Below are 17,373 nucleotides of genomic sequence, written 5' to 3' on the forward strand. Positions count from 1 at the left end.
ACGGCATCATCGCCATCTAGTCTAATTAATGATTTAAGAGATAGCTGGACACTAAAAATGATCATCAATACGCAGGCGGCCCACACAATCATCCGTTAACCACCTGGTAGCGAGGGCCATGCATTAAACAAGTTCGCGTCAAGATGATTTTTGCTTTAAATGCAACCCTAGTTAAAGTGTATGAATAGCAAAAATTTTCAATGTTGAACATTTGTGTCCGCAAAAAAATAATTATTTAAAAACCGGTCTGCAGTGCAAAAACGGCCGCCGACCCCTTATTTAGCCTATATATTGTTTCACTGCTATTTATATATCACCCTAGTGATGAAATGTCTGGAAACATTTATGAACAATTATTGTGCAGTTCATAATACAAGGTCTTCCATTCGTCGTATTTATAAACGTTAAGGCCGTCATCAATATGTACCGGGTCTGGTGTATTCCAAACTCCGCCCCATCTCAAGCCACTGTTCATCGCTTTGTCGGTAAAACATTTGGCAGCAGAGTTCTGTTGACCTGCGAAAATTAACCACCATATAATTTTTCGCTAGTTAGATCGCAAAACTTCTCAAAGCGAGTGAACTCACCGGCGAGGCAAGCGCTATTACACCAGCCATTCGGTGTATTCAGGTTGAAATCGATTGCGTGACCAACTAAATGATTGGAGGTGGTGGCTGGAGGTACCACCGTCCCATCGAGATTCTGTCCCGCTTTCCTAAAGGCGTTGGTGACGTACACCTATAAATCAAAGGTAAATAAAACAAAGTTACCCTCCCACTATGACTATCTCTTTCTCACTTACATCTCCGTAGACACAACTACCCCCCTCTTTCTCTCTCTCTCTCTCTCTCTCTCTCTCTCTCTCTCTCTCTCTCTCTCTCTCTCTCTCTATCTATCTATCTATCTATCTATCTATCTATCTATCTATCTATCTATCTATTTCTCTTCATAAATATGTATCGCGTTCGCCCACAATATAACATATTATGATAGCATATTAGATTAGTATAGTACACGGGTGGGCAATTACTTTTCTCCGCGGGCCAAATGAGAAGTACAAAAGATGGCGGGCCGAGTCAAAAATTTTAATTATATTCTGTAGTGTACTAATTTTATTTCTAAATTCAAAGCAGATATTTGCATTGTTAATAACCGCTGCTCGGGGACTGTGTTGATATTAGGTAATGAGAAAGTGATGGTCAATTAACAAACAATAATATTTACTCGCCGTCATAATTCGAAACAATGTTAAACATGATACATTTGAAACTCTTTTTATACCCCTATCCAAGTTTTCTATTAGGACATAAAATGTATTTGGGATACTAAAAAGCTTGTTGTCTTGTTCGCTGCCTTCCGAGCAGTGTGCACGTGCAGCTTGGTGACATAGCCGTGTTGTATAGTGAAGCTTGCAGTTCGTCTGAAATTCGCCCTCCTTTGACCGAGTGTCTGTCTTCGTGTTTTGCCATAAGACCAACTTACATTATACTTTTTAAACACGGCGACCTGCTCGGTACAAACTAAAAGAAGGGGTTTACCCTTGACTCCAGTAAACAAATATTTAATGCTCCAAACCCTTTGCGTTTCAGCTTTCGGCATTGTTTTTTGTCCGTTCATCCTTATGAGTGATGATGACTCATAGTAATCACGAACACTGATTGACCTATTTTACGAATTGAGGATTTGGAAACGTAGCACGTAACAATTAGAAGCACATACCGTGCAATTCGTAATGTGACAATGGCAACAAAGAACGTTTGACTAAACTATATGGAAGAAGTGACTTATAGTGACTTCTAATTCTTACGGCATACTACGCTACATTGACTTTATTTAAAATCTGAATTACGCATGCGAGGTATGTAGGCTGTGGTATTGGGCTACATATTAATGAACAGGCTTTAAAGCAGTGCTTCTCAACCTTTTTCAGTTCGCGACCCACTTTTCATCCAAATTTCATTGCGCGACCCACTAGACGCCCTTTCGTGATTAACGTTCAAACCACTGCTCGCGAGTGCCAGTTTTTATGTTGTCAGTGTGTTACAGTTATCTGGTCGCACCTAGCGTGAATATTTTCCGGAATTCATGATGGCATTCGGTCAATGATATTGCCAATTGCATATACTACTATGAAGTTTTGGCGACAGCGATATTTGGAGACAGCCATTTAGGCGCCGACCGTATATAGTCTATGGAAAATTCGGCATACATAATCCGAAGGTTTCGATCCTTTTCGGCAGAGGTTTTCTCACTGTCGACCTTTTTAACTGCACAATTCGCGGAGTCGCATGTTGGCCGAAACTTTATATGTGTTGGTGTGTCGTGGCGCGGTAATGGCCGACACCGAAAGGCCTATTTCTATAAATTATGCCTATTATTCTATTAGAGCAGGGGTGGGCAACCTGCGGCCGTAGAAGGAAATTTGTGCGGCCGTGACACGTAATTTAATTAGTATGTGTTGGCGACCGTCAACGGGCAAATTGAAATTTTGAATATTTGAATTTTAAATAATCTTGAAATTTTCTTCGCGCTGCGCGCGATTCAATGCTATACTTCATAGCTTCATATCTTCATAGCTTCATACTTCAAAGCTTCATACTTCATAACTTCATAGCTTCATACTTAAATGTTCACCTTAGTTATCTATAGTATACAGACGTGAACAGCAGATAAAATGATGCACCCCATATAGAAATACCAACTTGGTACAGTGTGCTTCTCAAGAAAGAAATTTATTTCTGATACGTTTAGGCCAGTGATTCCCAACCGCCGCTCTCAGAGCCACATGCGACTCCAAGAAAGCCTTCCTGCGGCTCTGATTGACCTCTAAATATGCCTCACAAATATAATAGAGGACAGTTGTTGCTTGTTTCTATGAATAGCTATAGGCAATTTCTGTATATGAATGCTAAAACGGGGGACATTAGTTATGTCTAAAGTCGTCCAAGGCCGCTTCTGAAAATTAGGAAAGAGAATTCTTGCAGACTGGCGTCAAACGCATGGATGAATGCCCGTCAGACAACGATGTATCTTGAGTTCTGCTGGTCATAGACCTTCATATAACGTCTCCGTGAGGAGGAAATTTCGACACAATTTTACTAACATCAAAGTAAAGGCTCATAGACAAGTATAAATTGCAATAAATCCAACGTTGCTCAGCGTATAATTCCCCGCGAACTTGTGCATAAAGTGCAGGAATGTATGAGAGCTATCACATCACGACATTATAGTACTCGCCAATTTGCTTGTATCAATGCTATAATAACCGATATATAATCTATAGAAGTCCATGTGCAATATGTGCATGCTTTTGAATTAGCTGGATGGTGACAGCAGAGGTAGACTAGCTACCTTTAAATTTTCGATATAAATAGCCTATACTTAGTGTTTTCATGCGGCTCCATTCGTACTCTGAAGTTTGAAATGTGGTCCCGACACCCGAAAAGGTTGGGAACCACTGGTTCAGGCGATTCCAATAAATTTCCGCTAAGCCTACCGACACTGCTGATGGAAGGTCAGGAAATAATAGCATGCATCAAAGTGACCAATAACAACTGCCCGAAATTTCGGAAGCTCCACCAGTGGATTTGATCACGTGGGCTGATAAAGGATAAATATTTGATTGCAATATGTGAGTATACTAATAATTATGACGAAATTTAATTGTGAATTTGAAAAAAAATTCGCGCATTGCGCGACCATCACTTTGACGGTGATTATTCAAAACATGGCCACTCGCGATTTCGGTATGTATAGTAAGCCGATATGAGAAATTAGATAAGTCTGGAGTTCGACTGAAATGGACATGGACGGTATAACATTGGCATTTGACGTCCAGTTAGTTGATATCGGCTTAATCACAGGAATGCGGCCGTAGGCTTCATAAGTAATCGAAATGCGGCCGTGAATAGCAAAAAGGTTGCCCACCCCTGTATTAGAGATATGGGTATACCGCTATTAAAACCAAGACATCTAACGATGCCAATGCGCGCCATGCGCGAACAAAATTTGAAAAAAATGCAATAACTCTCCAAACAAATACTCCATAATTTATGTTGATTCATGATATAATTTTGGCCCCTCTTTAAGCTCGATGCACCAATTGGGAGATTGGGGTGGGGCAGTTAAGGTCCTGCATGTAACCGGTGATTACAGACGTGAAACGCTTATCTAGGCTCCTCGCCATCCGATCTGCTTAAGCGGTGTTTTAAAAATGTATGGAAGTGGACCGTGTTCCAAGACGTCAGATGCGGAATCATAATAAATCATACCGGCCTGGTGTAAATGACCATTGTAGTAGAAAAACACTATGAATACCACAAACAACAACAGACGAACAGGCGCGTATCCAATCAGCCATTCGTCTTTACGTCGAACACAAAGGGGTTATGAGTAACTTGCGTTGCGGCAATTGTTTGCTGATTATAACGACAAATCGGGTTGGATTGCTGCATTTCCCGATCAACGTTCGCAAAGCCTTTGGAGGAACGAATGAATTTCAATCTCAAGTATACACAAAAGCGCATTGTCGGATTTCACGCTGCAACCAATATGACTGTGACGAAAATCTGGCTCACAATTTATTGTGAGCACGGCAACGTGGCTTTTGGCGCTTACGTGCGCAAAACAATTTAATTTGGAGGAGGAAAATGTGCATTAACTCTTCTAATCTCGAGAATAAAAAGTGTCTAGAATAGTTGGAAATTTGAATACGAATATGTAACAGTTAGAACGTCTTCGCGGCCCACCTAAAATAGCTTCGCGGCCCAATTTCCGATTCAGTTTATACAGCTGATGGTTTTAGTCCACGCAGCAACATCCGAAAGTAGGTTTTATGTTCTTAATTTGAAGCAATTTTTCGCGTGCCGCTCAGAATCACTCCGCTGGTCGCAGTTTTTCCAGGTTTGGGCTAGTATGAAAGCATAGTGTCCTATATGGTGTGAACACAGCGAGACTGAGCGGCTCACTGCATTTGGGCTACGTCATACTTTCCATGTGACCAAAGGCAACACTACGGCCATTTTTGACCGGCTTGCCGAGCGCAAAATTCGATAAAACTGATATCAATGGGAAGCTACTGCTGTGTTGATTACGAAAATATAAATTCTATTATGTTCATGGTCCTGGAACCCCCCAGAATCAGCCTCGAAATTTGCATTGTAATTGAGTTTGGCATTGTGACGCAACAGTGTTGTCTGGCTCTTTCTTCTGAGCTTCACTCTCGTTTTGCTAGACAGAATTGTGGCGTCACAAGGACAAAACACGATCACAATGCAAATTTCGAGGCTGCTTTTGGGAGGTTCCTGGACCATGAACAGAATAAAATTTATATTTTCGTAATCAGTACAGCAGCAGCTTCCCATTGATACCCGTTTTATCGAATTTCGCGCTCGGCAAGCCGGTCAAAAATGGCCGTAAAGTTGCCCTTGGTCAAATGGAAAGTATGACGTAACCCAAATGCAGCGAGCCGTTCAGTCTCGCTGTGTCCACACCATATAGGTCACTATGATGATAGCATATTATACAATACTTACGGTCACGTGGCATGCACCTGCGTATGTGTTCAATTTGTTCATGGCTCCAACGAAGTCTCTGTGAACCCTCACCTCCAAACCATTGTGCCCATGGATGTGTGCGGACGAATATTCTATAAGATTGCAACTTCCTTCACTCCCTGTTTATCCAGAAAATATATTTCAGACACGTTTAGAAATTCATTTTAGGAGGATTGCGATGGATAATTTCTACTAAGAATTAAGAACTAATAAGCGTGAGCAACGAGGAACTAGTAACAACCGGGCTTGGGTGATATCGAATGCCTCGCATTCAGAATTTAGTCATTTTTCTCACTCTTTGTTTATTCGACCATTATCCCATCTTCCTCAGTAGAGCCCTTTTAATATATTGTTTCCAGACCATGAGAAACTTTGAATACGGGTGCTGGCGGAAAAAAAACGTTCAGAACCACTGATTTAAATTGATACAACTGTCAACAGCAGTGCTCATTGGCCATGAGTACGGTAGCTCATGCTAAACTGGTCAAAGTGCTCGTGCTCATGTTCTATACCAGAGCTCACGAACCTATGGCTCTTTGCCAAATATTTATTTTTGTACTGAATTGATCAATATTGCAGCAGCAAATTTCATCAAGGCCGGAATAATTATATGTCGAGACAATATAAACATGTCTTTGAGAGGTAAAGATAATACCGTCTTCAGGTATTGGTTTAAAGGTTCAAAATCCTCAAATTTAAGTTACTGTCCCGCCGGCGACCAATATCACTCGCAAATTCTATTCACCCCACTCGAAATCTTGGATAGTGCGATACGTTGATTAATCAAAGAGAATAGCAGACATGGCGACGCCCATATCACAACGCAGTTTTCAAATACATATTTTCTTCCTGATCTACGGCGCAAAATGAACTGCCGTGGACGTGAAATTCACAATTACAAAAACAAATTACAAACAACACCATTGCTATCCATGTTCTTGATTGGTAAATAGCTCTGTAGTAGCCTACTGGTGATAAAATGTATAGGCGTGTAGCGCAGCGTTTCATGTTACCGCCGAATACTCTGAGAATTGACAAGTCGATCAGTATTTAGATTTTCGGAATCAGTGTGACAGTTACATTCGATTAATATCAGTTATAATAAATTGTAAGTTATTTGCGATGAATTGCGTTATCAATGACGAGGCTTGGCCCGTCTGTGCCTTACCTCTCGTTTCGCACTGCCTCACCTGCCTCCCCTGACCCCACGCAACTGATATCACAGCTTAGAGTGGGTGGGCTTATATACTACTCTGGTGACCATGTTTGGCTGCACCTACGCATGTGATCATGGGTTCACGCATTTAAAAGGAGCACCACGACGAACCTACGTTCTCGTAACTCAAGTCTTGCATGTTAAAATAAGGCAACCTGCATGATTAGTACGAGTTTTTACAGAGAAAATGGGGCGCACACGACGAATCCCAAGTAGTGAGTTCGATTTTGTGCTACCATGACGTCACGGATTTTCAATTGTGACGTAACATGGTGATTGGCGTGTACCGCTCTTTGATAATTGAAATGGAAGAAGTAGGGCGAATATGGCTCTTCGGACAAAAATAGGTTCCCGACCCCTGCTATATACTAATCTCCCTGAAACTTGAATTGTTATCGCAACAATGATGGAATTATCGCATCTCTAAATCAGTGTTGGAGAATGACACCCGAGAAAGGATATCAAAATATGTGAATCGAATCAGGTCATATAGAATGTCCCGAGTCATATGACTTGGTGGCAAGATGAATCAAGTGTAGTAGCGTTATCACTTGACTCGCAACAACCCTGCATTTTATACTCTTTGAGGTGAGATGAATACTTCGAACATCCAACATTAGGGCATGCATTAACAATGCTAATATATGACCAGGCACATGAGCTTCAGACTCATAATTAACGTTATTGCGCCGTTGACTATTCAAAATGGTATGATTTTTTGACGAATCTTATCATTAAAAGTCACAAGTGAATCCGGATATGGGGAATACTAGCTATAATTTGAAATAAATATGAGAGCGATTCATCTTGATTCGATTGTGAGTCTTACCTGAAGTACAGCATTGTCTTGCTGCTGGACCACCGCAATGTCCCGAAAAGTATCTGCCGGCACAGTAGTTCGAGTTATGCATACACGCTCCACCCATGTCCTCGCATTTTCTGTCGTCGTATGATGCTTCATCACTGGCGCCTATCAATCAGTAGCATTATAGTTAACAATTTACAGAGAAGTTTTACAACGGATCCCTTTACGGATTATGCACTCAAATTCGTCGATAATCCATACCTCCCGCACATGAAAATAGACATTAGAACTGGACCGAACAGTATGTGTTCGAGGTTTAAGAGCAATATATAAGCCCTATGGATCGCCAAATATGCAGTCGCTAAAATGGTATAGTAACAGATAGGAGTAACCGATTTCTATGGCATTCCTGTCATACGCTTGGTTCCTTACATGTGTTATCGCAAGGTTTGCAACATCTTCTGTTATTATCACCAGAACAGCGGCCCGTTTCATAACCAGCGATGCATTTGTGATACCTCCAGTCAAAACAAGAACCACCAATGTTTGTACAACGTGAATCCGCAGAAGAGGCTACAAAAGAACATCTCACAGTTTATAATCAATGCTGTAGCGCAGTCCCGTGCGTTTGCGCTTTTGACAATGGGTATATAAGTTTATAAGTTTCCAACACTATAGTATCGCTCGCAATATTATTTCTTGTACTGTACTGATTTCCGTGTTGAAGTAGCTCAGGCTACTTTGCACGGACATATACTATAGTTATTTTCTGGCAGGGGCAGTCTGGATCGAGAGTGTTCATTATTTGAGTGTGAATATTGCTACGCAGTTTTTAAATCAATTTGCATTATTTCGGAGTGGATATACAGTTTTGGGATACGCCCCGCAACACCTCCGTCAGTTTAATATAGTTTCCTTATCACACGCTGCCAGTTCCCTTCATGAGCATTGAGCATATGCGCATATAGTCAAAATAGAGTTTTGAATCGACATCATGAATTGATTGCGACGTATCTGAACAAAATAACTTCATAATTTTAGATGACAGTATCGGCTTACACCCCCTCCCCTACAGTGGCTACACCGCTGTCGATTAATCGTTCTTAGTTTGTGGTGGCGATACCTCCGCTTGGAAGGTTTTCAAGGAGCATTAGTAACAAATGAGAGAATTGGATGTGCAGTAACAAACTACAATTTTCAACGACATGTTTATAACATTTCAGGCCTTTTCCTTTGCGTACAATGGCTTTGATTTACATTGGAAGTCACTGCCTCTATTCGAGTAACATTTCCTACATTCCTTCTATGTATATGATGATTAGCTTATTAGCTCTGGTTGAATAGTAGCCTACGCAGAAATATGTCTGATCCATCACGTACCTAATATTGAATAACTATTAACCATGTGGAACGTTATGCACTTCGAACGTTCCATAATTATGGCTGTATTCATTCTATCATTTATTTACATTCTGCGATCTGCAGGTAATGCTACCTTCGTGCGTTTTCACGACATTGTCATAACTTAAAATGATATGTTGATATAAACGGTAATAGCAAATCGTTTTCTGGGTCAATTTCGTCACAATTTGGTTTATATTAAAGATGTTTGTTATTTGTCTTTGTTCTCTTTGGGCTGATAAAGTTAGTCGACAGATATCTCATATATCAGATATAGGCTATGACACAAATAACGGGCTGCGCACGGCAAATACTTACTAGTGAATGGCTGAAGAAAGGCCGTAATTACCAACAGCGTTGGGAAGATCATTTTTCATTCAACAGCGTGTACTCCCTGTGGTAATTTCTACGTATATTATAGTTCGAATGTGACCTGCGTTATTGATCAGGAATACGACAGGTGTTGATATCTAAACTGCAAACAACTATGCTATATTTATCGATAGCGCCGTTAAAATACAATTCGCCTTTCCTGAGTCTGTTTCCGAGAATGTCTGCGAACAAATAAACCCACTGTAGTCAACATAACCAACCAGCATATACTGCATGTGCTGATCCATCGCTTCTGATTAATTCTGAGTTGTGGATAAATAACTTTGAGCTGTGTTCCGAAATTCTCAATATATGTTAGGGAGACACTCCATTGAATATCGTAGGTCCCGCACTTCTTCCCCATCACAGGTTACAGTCATATAGTCGCGATGACATAGCTATTCAATCCAAGGTGTGCGATGCTATTGAAGTATGGGGAATAAAGGGCGCCCTTCTAAAGCTAATGATTAACAGTCTTATCCTATATCTGAGTGGAAAAGCTATATGCAAGCTACTTACAAACATCTAGAATCACATGATAACCAAGTCAAAATTAATTGCAGTTCTGACGCGTGTAAGATAATATCGGGTATGTTTCCCTTCGTGGGGGAGCTAGGATGGAACCGAGATACTGTCTCGCGAATGTACTTACGTAATTCAAGACGGACGGCTTTGATTTAGAGTTACCTAGTAAGCCGCGTTAACAGCCTAACTTTTCGTATAATTCATACACAGCGTATATATTTTATTCAAATGTGAAGTCGGCACTATTTTGACTTTAAGACCAAATCTATTTAGGCGTCTGTCTGCTCGCGTATCTGATTCTCTTCAACGCTGGCTTAAACCGATGCGCCAATTTTCTAGGTTTGGGACTGTTCAATGAGTGAATGTAACTGCTAATATCCGGTAGTTCGGCGATCTCGCATTACCAGTCACCAGTGTATTGATGACTAACACAATCGCGTTTCCGAAGACGCAATCGGTTTCGACAAAAAGAAGTGTCACACATTGGAAATGAAAGAGTCGTCCGGTTTCCAAAATACAGTCGGTTTCGACTGCAAGGACCACTAAGATACAGAGCGGTTGCGGTCAGAACTACATCATCACGTCTATTCTTGAATATACCCATGTGTAATATATTGCTCGCCTGATTACATTGAAATTAACAAATGCCAGACTCAAGGGCGTAGCCAGAAAAAATATTTGGGGGGGGCGAAAAATTCGATGACGTAAATGACCCCCCCCCCCCATAAAGATAAGGAAAAATAGGTAAAAACGATGATCTTTGGCCCTTATTGGATGATTACCGCAACATCTGCACTGTAAAAAAAAAAACCTCGATTTACCGCGAAATGTTTGGAAGCACGGTAGCCAGACATTTCGTGGTAATGTAACATTACCGTTAGTCAATGTAAATTTAACTTACACTCTTCCGGTAATCTCACTTTACACACCAGACTGTAATGTTACAGTCACCTCCGGTGTATCCAATCTACATTTTCTCCTGTATATTTGCCACTGAGACTGTAATTTTACCGCCTACCTACATACATGCTGTCTGTGTAAATCAGGATTACATACCAGCTTGTAAATCCACGTACATCCCATACGTATCGCAAAGCAACCCAATGCTAAAATATCGCAAAAGCTTCTTCACACCCCAAAACGACTTTGGAACAAACTGTATATTCATTCATGATTCACGATGAGAAGGTTATCGATGAAAAAGTATTGCTGTTTGAAGTCTAATTCTTCTTTAGGAGACATGCAGTAACACGAGTGGTCTGCCACCATCGGCCAAACTTCCAATGGTTTCTTTTTCTCGTCCTCATTCCTTCTGTGTAACTAGTATCTTGCAGTTCCCCTAAAAAGAATTCATGCGTGAGTCGCTATATTAAGCAAAGTTCCTAACCTAGACATGACATTATAAAGACTACTAAGACAAATAGGCGAACAAAAATATAACAATTTTTGAAGTACCGCTACTGGTACATTGTGTGATGACGGGTGACGGCTCTGCCTTTTACATGATATAGCAGAGATTAATGACTTACCTCATCTAATGCAGTGGTTTTCAACCATTTTTGACATGCGCCCCCCTTGGCGATGGCCAAAAAAATTGCGCCCCCTGCACTTATCGTCATGTCAAAAAGAGCACATCATCTAATATAGAGATAGGCTATGTTAATCTGTCCATATCAATTCCCGGTGAACTCTGGAGGTCCGGACTATTATACTTTCCACTAAGACCTATTGTACGCACCGAAATTGCGAGTGGCAATGTTATGAGTAGTTGCTGGGATTTCATATTTTCACGCAGAGCGGAACGCGAAAATTTTTAAGATTCACGAATGACTACCGTAAGTAATAGTAGCAGTATCACATATTACTGTCAAATATTTATCTTTTTGCAGCCCATGTGATCAGATTCACCGGTAGGGTTCATGGAGGGAGTGCTTTCGAAAATTTAGGGCAAGTTATACATGATAATGCATCTTCGTGTGGGCCAATTGTTATTAGTCATGCAGTTTGTTGCATGCTGTTATTTCTTGGCCCCCGATCAGGATTGTCCATCGTATCGGTAGTGGAAATATATTGAAATCGCCCAAATGTACCATAAAAAAATTTCTTCCATGAGGAGCACACGTTTCTGATTCCAAATATTCTACTGACTACACACAGGTGTGACGCTGAGAAAGGTCTTGGCACACCAAAGATATTACGCTAAACGTACAGGTGAAGTTGAGCGCGACTGCTGGAGTTTGCATTTGGCGAGCTTTCTTGAATACGGAATAAGTTTCATCTTCAACAATCGTCTTCTGAAAATGGTTGCAAAACACGTTAGTCAGAATTCATACAGAATTGGTCAATTTCTCGCGTTCACCAGGTTGAGAACCACTGATCTTATGTATTGAAGCAAAAGGTTCCTCATTTGAGGTGGCATGTGTGCCAAACAAATCCAGCACTCCAGCAGTGGATGAAAACATCTCTATGCTATGGCCCGAAAATGACATTTAAACATACCGACAGTTTCAACTCCTCCGCGGCGGAGTATGTGGTGTCACAGGTCACTATATAAGTCGACTAATATCCCAAAATAGAACAAATAATGCGGCGAATGAAATATTTCAATCATGAAATCTAAGTCATCCCGGTGGTGTGCCCAGTCGTATATATTCACGGTAACGAATAGTATGTAGTACTATACCTTTTACGATGCGTATCCCATTCAGCATTCCTAGGAATCTTCAACGATCGTGTCCACTTTCTTCACGCACTACAAGCTTCGCTCCACCCTTTGCTCAAATCTCAATAATGGCCAGACGACGATACGACACTCGAACGATTTTGAAATAAGTGGTATTCATCCGCTGACATGCCACCAATCATATCTATTGGCCACTTCGTTATAATGTTTGATTTAGGTCGTTTTTTCATACAGAAACATTCATCATTACATATAGTCCCTCTCTTTTCCATCTTATTGCGTATAAATTGATATTTCTTCCATGTGTTGTGTACTACTTACCGTACCTACTAAACCAGACGCTGCTTGTGATGTCACAGTGGTGCGTTGGTTGTTTACTCCGAATCTCAGAAAAATCAGTAACGCGTAACGTTAACCTAATGTAACCTATTACAGGTCGCCTTGCTCGCCATTAACAAATGGTCAACAGAGCTTGCGTTGCTGATATTTCTAGTTTCACGAACAATATTATACATCCTAAACTGATATTCTAACTCATCAGTCCTGTCCGTGACAACGAATGTAACCAGCGAGACCGGCATTATGGCCATAGCCTTATATTATAATATAGTGGCTATGGTGTATCACATTAGCTACGATTGTCGGTTGTTTCTATCACCCTACTATTTACTATACTGGGATCGGTACTAGGGCCAACAATTTCCGTATGACAGACGCCAATCTCGCGAACGAGTTTGAATCAGGTCAAATAATCACCACGAGAATCATATCAGTAACATTCAGTTCCACGTATACATTGGCTGCATAGATTTTCAAGCTAATCAATGTTACCAATAGCCTGGTAAACTTCATTAACGAGTAACTGTCAGTAATTTTGCGAAGAAATTCTGGTAACTTGACTTTTCAGCTAAATTGAGGTAATATTACATATCAAAATGTAAAATTACAAGCTACGCACAGTTATTGGCGGCGACCGGTAATTCGTTGCAAAATTTACAGAGGTTTCCCAGTAAATTTACCAGATTTTTTACAGTGTGGGGCGATCGTTACACATATATTTCGCTCACAGGCATAAAGTGATATGATAATATTATGATTAAGAAAAACTCGGGCGTAAAAACTTTCGCGCGAGATGCGATTATTTTTCTTGGTTATAATGAATGGAATTGGCTCATTATATTATTACTTGCGTATTGCAAATACGTTTTAATTGTCAGATCTACCGGAAGGGCTGATAGAAGTGGTGTCATCGAAGTGGTGCCATTCAGGGGTCACTTAATTGTACATCTTGAACTATATGTTCGTACGACACGGCAAGACTATTTATGAATTTCTAGAGGGAGGGCGCCAGGCGGGACAGTTGTCATTTATTGCTGTTACTTCATAGCTTGCGGAGAAAGCTGTCACCATTCAGAAGATCACGAACACGCAAGGTCATAGCCACGTCGCTAGAAAAACATTTTTTTTATAGGGGGCCAATTCTTTTTGAGGAGCTCTCCCGTGGGAACACCTCGCAGAACCGTTGATCCTTCCATGGGCAGTTTCATCACTACCTTTGTATATATACGATTATTCTTAGACGCACACACACATACTCTATGGAAGCATACAGTTGCCAACTATAGCCTAGCTTGTATTCGGCGATCGTTTCACGGATGAGCCCAAATCGCTGACATTACGTAATGAACGATGAGTGTGAATATCGGGCCTAGTCGCGCGGATCGTAAAGTTTTTTTGAATAAATGAAAGAATTTGATTATTAATATTGGCGCGTGTGTATCAGTGATGTCCATTCTTATTATAATTACTTCGTTGAAGCACGGTTATTTAGTGACCTCTGGTAAAGATTGACGCCACTTTAAAGATTGGAATCGCTAATACATACTGGACCAAATTAAAAAGACGCATTGATATAGGAGGCGTCTGATTGCAGGGACAAGATCATTAGGCGTCAGCCATTTAAGCAACCGAAAATCTATATCGAAGGAGGCTTCGGAATACATGCGTCGGTTTTATGGGTGTCAATTATTTTCGGAGTGCACTTTGCGGAGTCGCGTGTAGCTTACTCTATTATGTCTTCGTGTGTCCCGGAATGGAAATTGCCAGAACTAACAGTCCCCAATCCCCATACTGAACTGACCCCCCTAGACTCAATCCACTCAACGACCCTGGGCTACTCTACATAATTCATGTATACTGGTACTGTGTATTCTCATAATTGAGAATGCAGCTAAATTCAACTATGGGTATTTGCGGAAGAATGTTTTTTCGGAATACCTATAATAAAAAAACAATTGTTTTGCCAATAAATCGCGCGAAGCGCGAGGAAATTTTTCAGGTTGCATTCATCTGCCCAAAAATACTGTAATATTTATTGATTTTACGAAAATTTCCCCAAAATTTGGAGGGTGCGATCGCCCCTTTCGCCCCTCTCTGGCTACGCCAGTGGCCAGACTGCATTACATAAGAAATGGATTAGCTTGGATTTCCTTGTTTGGACGTTTTGAGCAATTGTCATCATCAAGCAGGATGCAATATCATCCGGTACCAGTGTTTTCGTTTAAGATGAATATGTATAATAGAACACTTTATACCAGAACACCGCAGGCAGTAGATCAAATATTTCCCGAAAATCGCCTATCTAATGATATATCATTAATAATTGTTATTTAACCTTTTGAACATCTTTTTGTGGCAGCAGTGCTGAGCTCAGTCCGTTTGGGTTGAGGCACTGTCAAAGTCACTAACTCACTATTGATAGCGGGACATGTCATATTTTTCTTACAATAAAGCCCCTACCCACAATACTTCACTAGGGCATCCGAATTTGCCTGGTCAGGTTGAGAGCGATCGCTATATATAAACAAGAAGCATTCCAGTCATAATTAGAAAATATTAATTAATTTTTTTTCTTAATTTCTTTACTGCTATCGCTGTCTCACACTTTGTCAGCAGTGCGTTACTCAACTTGGATTCTGAATTTGCATATTGCGAGTTGAGGACTGCATTGAACTGTAACGCGTAGTAATGATAAAGATCGGCTATGGACAGGCTTGGATACGATTCAAATCAATGTGGTAATGATAACCAGTATTTATTTGAGTATTGTTACAAACGACTGATAGATCTCAAGGATAAATATGTGTAATCTCAAGCACTGTTATCGACACTTTATTTCGAGGCTGGGCAAATTGATTTTCTGAGTTTCTGGGACCTCCATTGATCGTACAGGCGAATCTCGTTCACGTAAGAGAGAGTCTGGTCGACGGAGATGTCACGATTCGGTGAGAATACCCAAATGTCCTTGTAGCCTGAAATAATTAAACAACACCTAGTATGGAAAACGTGTTACGTTTGTAATAGCTATCAATCGGAGACAATCTATAGTTATGCATACCTTGGATTCCGCATGCGAATATGATGAAATAACTCTCGTAGTCGGTCAGAAATGATGTTGCCACGATCGGAAGAGCTGAACAAGTACACTTTTGCTTTAGTAAACAGGCTATTTCACAAGCACCTGTTTCCTAATATGGAACCCTAATCTACTAACCTGACCCTTTGTCGACTCTATGAGCAGTAATTGCTTCTTGAAGCATGTCCTCAGAAACGCCCTCTGAATCGTAATGTGTATAATAAAACAGAACTCACTATTACATGAGAACATTATACCTGGGTGCAGTAGGGCTTCGTACTGCCCGCCGGCGACCTCCCATGAGCGCATGAACATAGACTTTTTGCCATTTCTGCAACGATTATACCCAGGCGTGTCAATTAACAATCTGTCTGTGTATTCGGCCGGGTAGGCCTGCACACTACAATAGCACGATACAATGAGGCAACAAATGATACAAACTATATTGACGAGAAAAACCAGAACTTTCGAACATTAGCAGCACCCTACCCGGTATCCCCCGAAATTTTGATATCTACTTGATCATCAATGCGGGAGATGCTTGCTGTGATGCACGTGAACATATCGTCATGCGGGGGTGGATCGTCGGTGATGACAAGATTCCAACTACTTGGCAACTGAAAACAAATGACTAGTATGTAGAAAGGAATCCGAGTGAATAATTACAACCCAGATGTTACTCAATCCGTTTGTATTTGTTGCGCAGGTGGTACAGGCAGCGTATTTTATAGATTTCGTATTGGTAAATTAGTGGTAGAAAATGCATTGGGTCAACTCATGTGCACAATGGCTAAAGAAGGCATTATAGCCTACGTAAATACTCCCAAAGAGACGCTTAGGAGTACAGACAGAACATCATAACATATTTGAATAAAATATTCATATTTATTCCCGATATCCCCTGACGAGGGTCAGCCGAAAAGCTTCGGGAATAAAAATGAATATTTTATTCAAATGTGTAAATACTCCCGCAGTATAAATTAACACCAAAACCGTCAAAGTTATATGAGCTCGAACGTTTTCTCCACAAAACGAAATCTCAGACTGTATGTATGGACGAAACGTACCATTTCATTCTACTTGTTGCTGAAAAGACTTTTAAGCGAAAACCTCTTTCTTGTGAGTATCGCGATGCACTACCATGATCCACACCGATGATAAATTATTACCTACCCGACTCCAATCAATTGCCGGCTGCAACGGGAGGGCACATGATTGCTGTGCCGCCGAATTCCCAAGAACAGCCGAAGCGATAACCATACAAGTCACAATGGAGATCATCTTGCAAATTTCGACACTTCACTGAAAACTTGGAAGCTTATATTGTTCTTGTATGTTCATGGTAGCCACATCGGCGCTATATATAGAGAGAGAACGCATCACAAGCATCAGATGCTGATT

General features: G+C 40.8%; 4 protein-coding genes and 1 long non-coding RNA gene across 5 annotated transcripts in view; 2 read left to right on the plus strand and 3 right to left on the minus strand.

Moving 5' to 3' along the window:
• Window positions 1–17,373, plus strand: part of LOC145440319 (peptidyl-prolyl cis-trans isomerase-like 1) — a 120,912-nt gene that overhangs the window by 4,183 nt on the left and 99,356 nt on the right. The window lies entirely within an intron of this gene.
• LOC145440296 (uncharacterized) overlaps window positions 1–17,373 on the plus strand; it is a 118,178-nt gene that overhangs the window by 4,183 nt on the left and 96,622 nt on the right. The gene's annotated exons all lie outside the window — the stretch shown is intronic.
• LOC145441048 (uncharacterized) lies at window positions 92–9,449 on the minus strand. Its single transcript, XM_080318830.1, has 6 exons — window positions 9,296–9,449; window positions 8,009–8,149; window positions 7,601–7,741; window positions 5,535–5,674; window positions 588–738; window positions 92–516 (listed from the first exon to the last, which is right to left on the minus strand). Exons 1-6 carry the CDS (start codon window positions 9,345–9,347, stop codon window positions 344–346), a joined length of 798 nt encoding a protein of 265 aa, XP_080174956.1. The 5' UTR covers window positions 9,348–9,449; the 3' UTR covers window positions 92–343.
• LOC145440112 (uncharacterized) lies at window positions 11,016–13,081 on the minus strand. The gene is made up of 3 exons (XR_013915427.1): window positions 12,558–13,081; window positions 12,084–12,168; window positions 11,016–11,213 (listed from the first exon to the last, which is right to left on the minus strand). It is a non-coding gene; the product is annotated as an uncharacterized LOC145440112 (long non-coding RNA).
• Window positions 15,636–17,321, minus strand: LOC145441413 (uncharacterized). Its single transcript, XM_080319264.1, has 6 exons — window positions 17,146–17,321; window positions 16,462–16,589; window positions 16,230–16,303; window positions 16,111–16,173; window positions 15,955–16,029; window positions 15,636–15,868 (listed from the first exon to the last, which is right to left on the minus strand). Exons 1-6 carry the CDS (start codon window positions 17,251–17,253, stop codon window positions 15,729–15,731), a joined length of 588 nt encoding a protein of 195 aa, XP_080175390.1. The 5' UTR covers window positions 17,254–17,321; the 3' UTR covers window positions 15,636–15,728.

This window comes from Botryllus schlosseri, chromosome 6, assembly GCF_051294905.1.
Source record: "Botryllus schlosseri isolate E-star chromosome 6, Bs_hap1, whole genome shotgun sequence".
NCBI classification, from domain to species: domain Eukaryota; kingdom Metazoa; phylum Chordata; class Ascidiacea; order Stolidobranchia; family Styelidae; genus Botryllus; species Botryllus schlosseri.

Coding starts and splice junctions, on each gene's coding strand:
- LOC145441048 (XM_080318830.1), bottom strand. CDS start 9,347: ATGATCTTCCCAACGCTGTTGGTAATTACGGCCTTTCTTCAGCCATTC. Junction 8,150..9,295: donor CTTTCTTCAGCCATTCACTA/GTAAGTATTTGC, acceptor GTTCTTTTGTAG/CCTCTTCTGCGGATTCACGT. Junction 7,742..8,008: donor CAAACCTTGCGATAACACAT/GTAAGGAACCAA, acceptor ACTGATTGATAG/GCGCCAGTGATGAAGCATCA.
- LOC145441413 (XM_080319264.1), bottom strand. CDS start 17,253: ATGATCTCCATTGTGACTTGTATGGTTATCGCTTCGGCTGTTCTTGGG. Junction 16,174..16,229: donor CGAAGCCCTACTGCACCCAG/GTATAATGTTCT, acceptor ATTACGATTCAG/AGGGCGTTTCTGAGGACATG. Junction 15,869..15,954: donor ATTCGCATGCGGAATCCAAG/GTATGCATAACT, acceptor TAATTATTTCAG/GCTACAAGGACATTTGGGTA.